At 40.2% G+C, this 14602-nt stretch overlaps 1 protein-coding gene across 1 annotated transcript in view; it reads right to left on the reverse strand.

Moving 5' to 3' along the window:
- Positions 1-14602, reverse strand: part of LOC126458241 (esterase E4-like) — a 72463-nt gene that overhangs the window by 35587 nt on the left and 22274 nt on the right. Inside the window, exons 2-3 of the mRNA XM_050095141.1 lie at positions 5486-5614; positions 3194-3353 (exon numbers count right to left, since the gene is read on the reverse strand). Coding sequence (XP_049951098.1) covers positions 3194-3353; positions 5486-5614 — 289 coding nt within the window. The remainder of the gene's footprint in view (positions 1-3193; positions 3354-5485; positions 5615-14602) is intronic.

Below are 14602 nucleotides of genomic sequence, written 5' to 3' on the forward strand. Positions count from 1 at the left end.
ACTTTCTCCTAGTAGGTATCACAGGTTTTTAATTTATTCAAAATTATTTTTGTCATTTTATTTACTCAATATCTTATTGCCTTCTTTCAGACTATGGTGGTTGATGGAAAAGCCATCTGTTTTCTGAGTAATGTCATATGGAATAAATTCCCAGTGCAATTCCAGTTCCACAAAATATTCACTGGACAGAAACACACTGTAAGGAAATGTCTGGTGTCCATCCTCAAATTTCATGTAGGCAGGTGTTAAAAAAATTAAGCATACTAACAGCATCCTCGCGATAGATTTACTCTCTATTACAAAGTTTGTTATGAAGAATTTGGCACTGTTTGAAAATAACAGTAGAGTTCATGAACATAATATTAGGAACAAAAATAGCCACCATTGTCCCCAACTTTAAGTTACTCTTGCATATAAAAGTCCAAAATATGTAATCATAAAAACATATTTTCACCTCTCCTGTGAATTAAAGGTGGTGGCAAATAGTTAAAGTCTTAAAAACAAATTAAAATCATTTGTTCTTTCGTGTTCCGACTTCATAGATCAACTTTTGAGTAGATAGTATATATGTAGTTGGATTACATTTATCAAATTTTGTTCTAAATTAAAATTAAAACCAAAAAGTACTGTTATGTAAATGATCATCATGTATCCACATACATTATTTGTAAATAAAATATATCTTAGCCAACTTACTGGCATGTTCAGCATCATGGCAAGTTGTCACAAATATGTAAATAAACTAAACTGCCATCAAGTAGATAAAGTTCAAGCCTTTTGATCTAATTAGGGTCAATGAAAACCAATTCTTCACTCCATCAGATCTAAAGTTTTCATTCTCACAGTACTGACAGTGTACACAGTCACTGGCATGTCTTATTATTGTTATTAGTCAGTTATATTGCATTTTACTGCATTTTTATTGTTCCTGTAGTCTACAAAACCAGCTTATGTGTAAGACATTGAACAAGCCAATTCATATGCAGGCAGGTGAAAGTGATTTCTATGCACACATATTTAAAATTACAAATAATACACTTCATACATTTAAATATTTGCATAATTCACTTCATATGTTTGAATACTCTTCAGCGGAGTAATGTGCCTTTAAAGATTTCCCAAAGGTGTATGCTTTTATGGTTTTAGCGAGGTTGTTATAAGATGTAACTCCCATGTGGAAAGTACTATTTTGGCACAGGAATGTGTTGACTTGGGTCAGGTGTAAGTATTTCTTTTGTCTGGTAAAGTGATCATGAATATCACAGTTTTTTGCCATCTGCTCTCCTTACCTGTTACATTTATTTTAAAGAATATTATAAATGTTTCCATAATGTAGTATATGGTGAAAGAAGAATACTAGAGATCTTAAACAGAGCTACACAGCTGTTTTAAATTTCCCCCAGATCGTTAACCCATATCTGAAGTGAAAATGAAAGCAGGCATGGTATGCACTCTTTATTGTTTCCTCACTACAGCAGGATTATAGTGAGCAAAGAAAGTAGCAGTTCTTGTTCAGTTTTGCATTAAGATGTGTTGTATAAATATTCCATTTTATGTTGTTTTGCAGCCATAATCCTAAGAATCTGGTTACTATAATGTTAACAGCTGATTCATCATTGATAGGGAGAAATGGGACACAAATGTTCTTTTTCTGAGCAATGTTAAATTATAGTGCGGTGCTGCTTTATTATTTATTAAAAGCTGATTATTCTGTGCTCAGTTGCTAAGTTGCATTTGACAGTGTTAAATGACTGCTGTAATTCTTCCTCAGTTCTCTCTTTAATATAATTGTGGTGTCATCATTTTATGAGCATCTACATTTAAGTTTAGATCATTAATATACAGAAGGAATGGAAGATGGAATATATTACACAATTCTCCTTGAATCAGTTTAGCCCATATCTCTTTTAAAAAATATTGTAAAATACCCTTTTACTTCCACTGCAGTAATGATTATAAAGATTGCGCCTCGATTGCAAATTGAAACTGGATGTTGACCTAGGTTTCACCGCAGATAACCATGCCTTCTTCGGAACACACTAAAACTAAAAACTGCCTGAAGAGGCATGGTCCTTTAGGCAGTTTGTAGTTCCGAAGAAGGCATGGTTATCCACGCTGAAACCTAGGTCAACATGTGGTTTCAATTTGCAGTCGAGGCGGAATCTTTATAATCACTAAATTATTCACTATTGCCGATGCGTTGCAATGTTAAACATTCTCTACTGCAGTACTTTTCACCCATAATCGCAAGTTTGTGCATTCCATCACAGGTCAAAATGCTACTTCTCTTCTCATTGCTATTGCACTATTCAGTGTCACCATGTCTTTTATACAGGCAATTATGGTGGAAATTGTTAATATTTGCAAAAATGTAATTTATTACTATTAATGTAATTTGTGTAGTTGTTTATATAATGTTAAATTTAATACAAAATTATATATCATGATATATTTGAAGAGCATGACTATTTTTCAGTAGAAGGTAGTCTGCAAAGCTGCTGACTGCAACTTTGACTATATGATACTTTAGAACCTTAAGTCATCAATTTTTGTAGAGCAGATCCAGTAGGTCCTACACCTTGATACTTCAATTGAATATCTATTAAAATATGATGATATAATATCTTTATTAGATATTTTACACTTAATATACTGCCTGTTGGGTTTTGGCTAAGGATCTTCAACCAGCACTTGTTTAATAATTTTTCTGATCTTTCATCACCATGAGTGGCTGGCATTGTCACAGGTTCACCCCCCATCACTAGTATGGCACCAGCAATGGAAGGTGAACCTTTGATAATGCCAGCCATTCATGATGGTGAAACATCAGAAAAATAGTTAAACAAATATTTGACAAAGATCCAAAGACAAAAACCAACAGGCAATACATCAACAAGAGGCCATAGAGGCCTCACCAACTCTGTGTATTATACTTTATCAGATGCATTAATATGTTTGGAAAAAAGTAGAGCAAGAAAGCTAAGTGTATAATTTGAAAATAGTTATTCTGAAATGGCTCAAAATTTTCTTGTTTTGATGGGTCTGAAAATAAAAATATTTAGCTGTATTTGCAGTTCATGTCATAAAAGTATTGTTACAAGAATGCTGATCGATCAGGCTTGCTGTGCCTGGAGTGAAATATGGTAAAAAAATGAACAGAAATCAAACATGACAACATGTTAAATGTACATACCTAGAGCACCAAGCCGGTAGTTGACAGTGACTAGAACAATATCTTCATCCATGAGGTACTGAGGGCCAAACAGGTCACTGCTGCCTCTCATGCTGTAGAAGCCTCCAGGGTGGAAGAACACCAGCACAGGCCTCCCAGTATTTTGTCTGCCTTCTGGCAGCTGAAATGGATTTCAAAAGAATTTGTTAGTGGTGCTTCTCACTTTCTGGTAGAGTGTGCACTCGAATGTTTTGGGAACCATAAATCCCATCATGAGGGAGACTCTCCAGGGATGGAGAATGAGTCAAGACTGAACTGTATGTTTGTGGCAAATTAAAACTCATCTCTCACTGGGAATCAAATTCATACACTCACAGCTATTAAGTTGCTCATATATGTCTCAAAAGCCTTTTATGTTCTTATCTTTCAACAGCCCCAGTGGGTCATACACACCTGAGTCAAGACATTGTGATCACCTGTTTAATAGTGTGCCGATCCACCTGTGGTCCATAGCAATTCTGCATCGCATCAGTTTGACACATGCTTGGTAAGTTTCTGGAGGTATGTGGCACCAGATGTCTACATACAGTTCATGCAGTAGCCATAAGTTACTGGCCAGTGGTTTGTGGGTGTGGAGTTGGTGTCTGAGACCATCCCAGATGTGTTCCACAGGGTCCAGATCATGTAAATTTCATGGCTAAGACATCGACATGAGTACACTATCGTGGTCCTCAAACTCCTGTAGTTTGATTTTTGCCTTATGATAGAGACAGTTATCCTGCTGGTAAATGCTACTGTCATTAGGGAAGGGATGCAGGTGGTCCAAAATAATGTTCAGGTAGTCCATGGTTGTCTTCATACTTTTAGTTACTAGCACAGGTTCCATGGAAGCCCAGATGAATGTTCCCTATAGCATAACACAGCAGCTAATGGTCTGCACCCATTGTATGCTGCGTTTTTGGAGCAGTTGTTCACACATATCCCTGTGTGTGTGTGTGCGAGTGTATACCTGTCCTTTTTTCCCCCTAAGGTAAGTCTTTCCGCTCCCGGGATTGGAATGACTCCTTACTCTCTCCCTTAAAACCCACATCCTTTTGTCTTTCCCTCTCCTTCCCTCTTTCCTGATGAAGCAACCATTTGTTGCGAAAGCTTGAATTTTGTGTGTATGTTTGTGTTTGTTTGTGTGTCTATCGACCTGCCAGCACTTTCGTTCGGTAAGCCACATCATCTTTGTTTTTAGATATATTTTTCCCATGTGGATTGTTTCCCTCTATTTTATATATATATATAAAAAACACAGATGGGGTGACTTACCGAACGAAAGTGCTGGCAGGTCGATAGACACACAAACAAACACAAACATACATATGAAATTCAAGCTTTCGCAACAAACTGTTGCCTCATCAGGAAAGAGGGAAGGAGAGGGAAAGACGAAAGGATGTGGGTTTTAAGGGAGAGGATAAGGAGTCATTCCAATCCCGGGAGCGGAAAGACTTACCTTAGGGGGAAAGAAGGGGTATACACTCGCACACACACACACATATCCATCTGCACATACACAGACACAAGCAGACATTTGTAAAGGCGAAGAGTTTGGTCTTTAAATATGTCTGCTTGTGTCTGTATATGTGTGGATGGATATGTGTGTGTGTGCGAGTGTATATCCTTCCTTTTTTCCCCCCAAGGTAAGTCTTTCCACTCCTGGGATTGGAATGACTCCTTACCCTCTCCCTTAAAACCCACTTCCTTTCGTCTTTCCCTCTCCTTCCCTCTTTCCTGATGAGGCAACAGTTTGTTGCGAAAGCTTGAATTTTGTGTGTATGTATGTGTCTGTTTGTGTTTCTATCGACCTGCCAGTGCTTTCGTATGGTAAGTCACATCATCTTTGTTTTTAAATATATTTTTTCCGTGTGGAATGTTTCCCTCTATTATATATATATAAGCTACTGGCTGTCTTTTGTATATATCAGTATGGAAATTGTAGCTGTTACGTGAACTTATTCTAGCATTATTTTACTACTTTAACTAGAGCATGTGCTGATGGCTGAAAGCTTACAGTTTAGACATCCATCCCGACAACTTGGAACAATACATACTGCTGTTATAATTAAACATTTCTCCCATAACTGGGACTTGTATACTTTGTATAATTGATGTTATATTGAGGCATGCATTTCTTTAAAAATACTTCAAAAGCTATACAGGAAAGACAGCATTTAACATATGCTATATCTCATGCAAATAGTTGTTTCATAGTTACAGGAAATTTATACAACAATTTTCGAGTTAATCAGAAACTTTCTTGTTACTTACTTTGGTTGTATATACATTGAGAAATAGGCAGTCCTCTGAGCTATCATTTGCACTCTGTGCATTTGGGCACCGCGCTCCATCTTGTGTAGCATTTATAACATCATTCCAAGGTTGTGGAGGTGAAGGAGGCTGTAAAATTAATGCTCTGCTTTTGTTATTGGCCTAACATGAATCCAGATAATTAAAGAAGTAAAGACAACAACTGAATGAGTGCTCTCTCTCTCTCTCTCTCTCTTCATCAGAAAGCTAACAAAGTTCTCCATCCTTTTATGTGCCTATCACTGACTCAACTACTCCACTATTTGCGGAGTTTTTACCTTTAATGCTTAAATTATTTGTATTCCATCAAGGGCTTTCCATTGTCATATTTACATCAATTCACATACAGTTTCTCTAATTTACTATGAATGTGCCAGGTATATTTGTGCTATTTCTAGGGTTTAGTGGTCATGAGCAAGCACCAATATAGATTAGAATGAAAGAAAAATCTGTGTTTCAAACTGCTGTGTAAGTCCAAAGAATAAGTACCAAGTATTTCACAGTTGCATTAAGAAAGCTCTGTTGTGTGAGTACTGCACAGAAAATTACCTATCCCTTTTACATGTAGAAGGTACAAGAATTGCTGCCAGGAGACTAGGCAGGAATTCTGCCACTACATTGTAAGTCATCACATGCAAGATCAGAATTTCTCAAGAACAATACTTTTCACAATGCAGCCCATGTTATAAAAGGAAACACAGTGAATTCTCATACAATAGATTTGTGAATAGAAATCAACATCCACAAAATGCATGTATGTGGACACCAACACAAAGTATGGAGCCAATATCTGGTCTAGTTTTATCATTAGTCTTCTCAGATGATGGCATGCAATACCACCAAGAAAGGTATTCACATTTTCTGGACCTTTCTTTGATAGAATTATTGAAAGTAACTCATTCAGCTCATTTTATGAACATGTGATAGATATCTGGTGGACCTGCTGCTCACCTCTGCACTATAGGTAACATCTTATGGACAACTATTTTCCTGAAAAAGGATTGAAATGGAAGCATTTTAATAAGATTGGCTTGAACACTAGACCTTAATCCACTTGCTTTCCTTTTATGGATCCATCTGAAATCTCTAATTTATGAAGAAGAGATTTCTGACATCATTAACATGTAGTGGAGAATAGGATATCCAAGAACTTTAAAATAGTTATACAGAATTGCTGGCCAGTAATCATCTTCAGGGTGAGAAATATTTAGTACAGCCAATAAACACATACAAAAATGTATGATAGTATCTTAGCTTTCAAAATTAATAGTTCCTTCCTCATGGAGGAGAGAGAGAGTGAGAGTGAGAGAGAGAGAGAGAGAGAGAGAGAGAGAGAGAGAGAGAGAGAGGTCAGGGAAGGGTAGGTCACACAGACCCCAAGAAGTGAGGGGTGCAACTGTTTTGGGGACAAGGGGCGACAAAAATCTTATAACTCAGGGAAGAACTTATGCATGGGTGCTAGCTGTATGCTGAGCAACACATATGCATCGTAGTTGTAAAATCAGTCACAACATTCAAATATTTATGGAATCATCCAAAGCAATATAAGGTGTAATGACCACATAACTCTCGTTGTTAGCACGACATATGCCTACCTGAAAGTCATTGAAAGAATGTCAGGGACATTATGTTGCTCACCTAACAAATATATGACGTGCATCCAGAAAGTAAGTTTCCCTAGTTTTTTTAAGCAAAGACAATATTGTCACAGAAGAAGCTCAGTAGCACAGTCACCACGGTATAGTGGTTATGATACTAGACTGTTGCATGGAGGGTCATGAGTTAAAAACTCACCTGAACTGTAAAATCTTAATTTCTATATTCGGTTCGAGTACATTCTAGAAGTATTCACAAATGTAAAGAATCATTGTACTGGAATGTTCTGTAACCGTATATATACCATATGTGTTCTGGCTGGAGGCAGTTTGCTCCACGCTCTTGTATGTGCAAGTGCTGAATAAACCTTCATTAAGGGAAGTTAGTTTTCATTATTCATCTATTTACACCTTCTTCTAGGTGATATTATTCTGGTGGAGGTGCTGGGTATTGGAACTTGTGATATCGCACATTATCGACGACACAGTGGCTCCTATTGGGCCATGACAAAGCTGCCATTTACTTGGCGAGAAACCCGAGTTTGAGCCATATTTAACAGATTGCAATTTCTTGGAAACAGAAGAAGAAGAGGACATTATGATGACAGCAACTGTGTGCCACCATAAAAGACTTCCTTCCGGGTTCTCTGGTTACGATGGCCAAGATCCAAACAAGTGGCTGGGGTCAGTGACACACACAACAACAGAAGTGCAAGACTGAAGATAAATTAAAGCGCAGGGCACAGCGTCCAGGAGAAACTACAAAATCCTATATTCAAGACGTCTTGGAGCTGTGTAAAATAGTGGATCCTGGAATGAAGGAGGAAGATAAGGTTGCACATCTCATGAAGTGTGTTGCTGAGGACATGTATGAAGCACTACTTCTGAAGGAGGTTTCGACAGCAGACGACTCCATAAAATGGTGCCAGTAAATCGAGACAATGCATCAAAAAAGAATTACACGCAAGAAGTTTGAACAGCTTCCAAACATTGTATCGATGTCTGTGATGGAGGAAGCAACTGATTTCACAAGTGTTCTTCGTCAGGTAGTGAGAAAGTTCAGAAGGCATTTGGATTACACGGCAAGCAAAAAAACCGAGACACTTGAAGAGGTCATAAGGGAGGATGTAGAACAGACATTGAACCTAATCTCTCGTCCTCCATTTCCCTTTAAAACGGTGAAAAGCTCGAGACCCAAGCGAAGTTACATTCCTACAATGCCACATGAGGAACCTGTTTCGGCACCAAGGAAGACTGACGTCTGGAGGACACAGGATAACCAACCAGTATGTTTCGACTGTGGACAATCGGGACATGTGGTGCGCTGTTGTCGAGAAAGGCAGCGGATATTTGACGACGCTCATGCCAGAAGACAGCAGACTGATCTTAGCCGGCGCCAACTCCGGGATGACGAAGATGAACAAGAAGATGTGGGTGCACGACGATGTAGGTCACCATCGCCGCAAGCTAGCCGCTAGAGAGGACGCTTCCCAACACGCCAATCAAGGACTCCATTGCCGTTTAGAAGCTCCAGCCGATCACTTGAGCTGCCGCAACCTGGAAAACTAAAGGGTGTGACCTTTCTTGGAGGTGAGGCCGCCGAAGAGAAAAATCCTCCGCCGTCGATCACTACAAAAACGATAGGAAACTATGTCAATATTCTCATAGATGGGTGACCAGCCTAAACTCTTGTGGACTCTGGAGCATCATATTCAGGTACTTCGGAGAAGTACCATCGCCAGTTGCAGAAAACCATATTCGTCGACAACAAAACATCTCTACTGAAGCTGGCTAATGGGAAATATTTAAAACCTACAGGAAGATGTGTTATTCATGTGGGTATAAGTGGCCATACACAGCCCTTAAAATTCATCATCTTACAAGAGTGTAGTCATGAAGTCATTCTCGGGTGGGACTTTTTGAAAGCTTCTCAGGCAATTATAGATTGTGGTCGCTCGAAGATTATGCTAGACGAGATGAGATACTGTGGACACTAAGATGTGCATCTGAGTGTGCGGAGACTGTGTGTGCTGGATGAAGTGATCATTACTTGTCCGCAGATCGTGGTCGTGCGGTAGCGCTTTCGCTTCCCGCACCCGGGTTCCCGGGTTCGATTCCCAGCGGGCTCAGGGATTTTCTCTGCCTCATGGTGACTGGGTGTTGTGTGATGTCCTTAGGTTAGTCAGGTTTAAGTAGTTCTAAGTTCTACGGGACTGATGACCATAGATGTTAAGTCCCACAGTGCCCAGAGCCATTTGAACCATTTTTGATCATTACTGCAGTCGGCGCTAGAAAGTAACTGTCACGTGTCATGCCATGCATCAATCCATCGATCTTGTATGGAATGTAAGAGAAGCATACCACTGAAGAATAACTAGGTCATCCCAGCCTCTGTCGTCTCTTTTAAGAATGGATTCAATGAATTGTGGATAGTTAACTGTCGCCGAGAACTGTAGATCCTTCCAAGACGCATGTGCGTAGCAAACGCTGGGCCATTAATTGCTGAACAGCCGAGCACCATAGAATCCTCCCATGCCAAGTTTGTGGGCAAAATTGGCGCTACCACTACGAGACAAGGTCTTCTACCTCGACTATCACCAGATCTCACTAAGGAACAATGGAAGAAGCTACTTGCCATTCTTCAAGAGTTCTCTGAATGCTTTAATCCACAGGTGAAGAGCAAATTAGACAAATCAATGGTGAAGCATCGGATTAGCACTGGAGACCATCAACCAATAAGCCACAGACCATACTATGTGTCAGCAACGGAACGTCGAATAATTTGCGACGAGGTAGAGAAAATGATGAAGAATGACATCATTCAGCCTTCGCAGAGCCCATGGTCGTCACCAGTGGTCCTCGTCAGGAAGGAAGGTCGCAGTTGGCGCTTTTGTGTTGATTATAGGAAGCTTAATAAGATAACTAAAAAGGACGTTTACACTCTTTCACGAATTGACGATACCCTAGATTGTCTGAAGGGGGCTAAGTTTTTCTGAACCATGGACATGTACTCAGGATATTGGAAAATCGAAGTAGATGAGGCTGATCGTGAGAAAATTGCTTTCATCACCCCTGATGGCCTGCATGAATTTAAGGTAATGCCGTTTGGTTTGTGTAATGCACCAGCAACTTTTGAATGGACGATGGATAATCTTCTAAGTCACCTGAAGTGGATGATGTGTCTTTGTTATTTAGATGACATTATAGTGTTCTCAGAGACATTTGATGAACACATAGAAAGATTTATGGCCGTTCCTAAGTGTCTCCAACAAGATGTACTGAAACTTAATCCAAGAAAGTGTCTCTTTGGAGCAACAGAAATCAAAATATTTGGACACCTTGTGCCAAACGAAGGTGTGCGGCCAGACCCAGAAAAGGTGAGATCTATAACGGAATTTCCTTTTCCTAAAAGTATTAGAGATGTGAGAAGCTTCCTCGGATTATGTTCTTATTACCGTCATTTTGTCAAAGACTTTTGTGTCGAAGCCAGGCACTCCAAGAGTTCTTAAAAGCCGATGCTGAATTTATCTGGGGTGGTGTTCAACAAGATTCTTTCGATGTGCTGCGAAAAGCTCTCGGTGCTGTTCTGGTCCAAATTTCGGGTGGAAAAGAGAAGGTTATAGCCTATGCTTCTAGAACACTTACAAAATCCGAGAAAAACTACTCAATTATAGAAAGAGAATGTCTTGCTGTGATCTGGGTCATGTGCAAATTTCGACAGTATCTCTATGGAAGGCCATTCACATTTGTTATAGACCGTCATTCACTTTGTTGGTTGACAGGTCTTAAGGATCCAACAGAACGACTCTCCAGGTGGGCGCTACGTCTTCAAGAGTATGACATTACCATAGTGTACAAAGTGGATGAAATGATGCCGACTGTCTATCAAGAAACCCTGTGCAAGACCATCAAGACTTTGATGAAGATAGTGACTGTCTCGCTGCACTCCAGGATCTCTCTGCTGAGCAGAAGAAGGATGCCAAGATATCTCAAATTATGCTTGCCTTATATCGGTCAGAGGATGTGAAAGGACGGTTTAAGGTAGTTAATGGATTACTTTGCAAGAAAAACTTTGATCCGTTTGGAGAGAGGTGGCTACCAGTGATTCCTAAACACATGTGCTTAGATGTTCTATAGAAATTCCATGACACACCTGAGGCTGGACATCTAGGATTTATTAAGACATACAATAGGATCCACAAGAGATTTTTCTCACCAGGTTTATTTAGGAGTGTCTGTCACTATGTGTCGCACTGTCGAGAGTGCCAGAGGAGGAAGGCAGTTCCTCAGAAACCACCTGGCCAACTCATACCAATTCCACCAGCCGAAACGCCTTTCAAGCGTGTTGGGATTGACCTCCTCGGACGATTTGCAACGTTTGCTAGTGCCAATATATGGATTATTGTTTGCACTGATTATCTGACACGCTATGCCATTGCAAAAGCAGTGAAAGCAACCGAAGCATTCGAGGTAGCCAAATTCATAGTGGAAGACATTGTATTAAAACACGGCGCCCCAACGTCGTTAATTACGGATCAAGGGAAAGTTTCTCAATCGAATCTTGTTACAGAGATAAACCGTCGGTGCAACATAACTCATCACATGACGACTGCCTATCATCTCCAAACTAACGGGCTTACTGAATGCCTTAATAAGACCTTGGCCGACATGCTATCAATGTTCGTCAATGTTGAGCAGCGCAACTGGGATGAGGTGCTACGTTTCGTGACGTTTGCCTACAACATTGCCAAACAAGACATCACAGGATTTACGCCATTTTTCCTGATGCATAGGCATGAGGCGACTACGACGATGGAAACTGTGTTTCTGTTACATCCTGATGACGTGGACGACGATTACATCGCCAATGTGTTAGCCAGAGCTGAGGAAGCTCGGCAGTTAGCTCGACTGGCACGCTGCAGGCTCAAGAAAACGATCGCCGAAGGTATGACGCGAGCCACCACCCTGTTGTCTACCAGCCTGGTGATCTCGTCTAGATATTCACTCCTGTTCGGAAGGTTGGTCTCTCTGAAAAGCTCGTCAGATGCTACTTTGGACCTTATAATGCTGTAAAACAGTTATCTGATGTTACTTATGAAGTTGAAGATTTTTGTGGCAGCATAATTCACCCCTTTCTGTGCGAAAGTCAGATTTAACTCAGAATAGTGAAGACCATCCTTCCTTCTAGTGTTGTAGCTATGCAGTTTGCTATTATTTTTGATTTGGGATGGGTTATTAATAAGAAATTTTTTAAATGAATATGTGTGTTGAGAAGGTACTGTGAATATCCTGGGTTCCTTAAATAAACGTCTGCAAGATAATCTTGGATGGGCTCCAGTTATATTCTTGATTACATGCTTTTGTGCAATGAATACTTTTTCTCTTAGTGATGAATTACCCCAAAATATGATCTCATGTGAAAGCAGTGAATGAAAATAGGCATAATAGGCTAATTTACTGATATGTTTATCGACAAAATTTGCAATAACCCTAATAGTGTAAGTAGTTGAACTTAAAAGTTTCGGCAGATCATCAATGTGTTTCTTTCCAATTTAATTTCTCATCAGTGCACACATCCAAAGATTTTGAATAGTTGCCTCAGCAACAAACCTCTGTTCAAAGTCTATATTCACTAAAGTTGTTATGCCATTACTGAACAGAATTGAAACTACTGTGTCTTCTCATAATTTAATGAGAGTCCATTAACAGAGATCCTTTCAATGATGTTCTGAAATACATTATTTATAATTTCCTGAGTTAATTATTGTTTGTCTGGTGTGATTACTTTACTTGTATGATCAGCAAAAAGAACTTGCTTTGCATCTTCATGAATACAGTTTGGCAAGTCATTAATGTACACTAATGGCCATTAAAATTGCTACACCAAGAAGAAATGCAGATGATAAACGGTTATTCATTGGAGAAATATATTATACTAGAACTGACATGTGATTACATTTTCACGCAATTTGGGTGCATAGATCCTGAGGAATGGATACACAGAACAACCACCTCTAGCTATAATAACAGCCTTTATACGCCTGGGCATTGAGTCAAACAGAGCTTGGATGGCATGTACAGGTAAAGCTGCACATGCAGCTTCAACATGATACCACAGTTAATCAAGAGTAGTGACTGGTGTATTGTGATGAGCCAGTTGCTCGGCCACCATTGACCAGACGCTATCAGTTGCTGAGAGATCTGGAGAATGTGCTGGCCAGGGCAGCAGTCGAACGTTTTCTGTATCCAGAAAGGCCTGTACAGGACCTGCTACATGCGGTCGTGCATTATCCTGCTGAAATGTAGGGTTTCACAGGGATCGAATGAAGGGGAGAGCCACGGGTCGTAACACATCTGAAATGTAACGTCCACTGTTCAAAGTGCTGTCAGTGTGTACAAGAGGTGATCGAGACGTGTGACCGAGACGTGTAACCAATGGCACCCCATACCATCACGCCGGGTGATACGCCAGTATGGCGATGACGAGTACACGCTTCCAATATGCGTTCACCACGATGTCGCCAAACACGGATGAAACCATCACGATGCTGTAAACAGAACCTGGATTAATCCAAAAAAATGACGTTTTGCCATTCGTGCAACCAGATTCGTTGTTGAGTACACCATCACAGGCACTCCTGTCTGTGATGCAGCGTCAAGGGTAACGGCAGCCATGGTTTTTCCGAGCTGATAGTCCATGCTGCTGCAAACGTCGTCGAACTGTTTGTGCAGCCTGTCATCTCGACTGCTAGTGATACGAGGCCACTGGGATCCAGCACGGTGTTCCGTATTACCCTTCTGAACCCACTGATTCCATATTCTGCTAACAGGCATTGGATCTCGACCAACGTGAGCAGCAATGTCGCGATACGATAAACCGCAGTCGCGATAGGCTACAATCCGACCTTTACCAAAGTCGGAAACGTGATGGTATGCATTTCTTCTCCTTACACGAGGCATCACAACAACGTTTCACCAGGCAACGCCGGTCAACTGCTGTTTGTCTATGAGAAATCGGTTGGAAACTTTCCTCATCTCAGCACGTTGTAGGTGTCGCCACCGGCGCCAATCTTGTGTGAATGCTCTGAAAAGCTAATCAGTTGAATATCACAGCATCATCTTCCTGTCGGTTAAATTTCGCGTCTGTAGCACGTCATCTTCGTGGTGTAGCAATTTTAATGGCCAGTAGTGTATATTAAGAACAATAAGGGACCCAAGACTGAATCCTGTGGGACTCCATTCTTGATACCTCCCCAGTCAGACGACTCTGCTGATTTTTTCACACTGTTAATCTCAACCTATGGCATTCTTTCACTTAAAGATGAATTAAACCATAGTGGACTGTCCTACTCATGCCACAGTTCTTAAGCTTATCTTGAAGAATTTCATGAGGCACACAGTCAAAAGCGTTTTGAGAAATCACAAAATATTCCCATGTGCGATTTTCTGTTATTCACAACTTTTAGTTTTTGATCAGTGAAAG

This window comes from Schistocerca serialis, chromosome 2 (genome assembly GCF_023864345.2).
Source record: "Schistocerca serialis cubense isolate TAMUIC-IGC-003099 chromosome 2, iqSchSeri2.2, whole genome shotgun sequence".
Lineage (NCBI taxonomy): Eukaryota > Metazoa > Arthropoda > Insecta > Orthoptera > Acrididae > Schistocerca > Schistocerca serialis.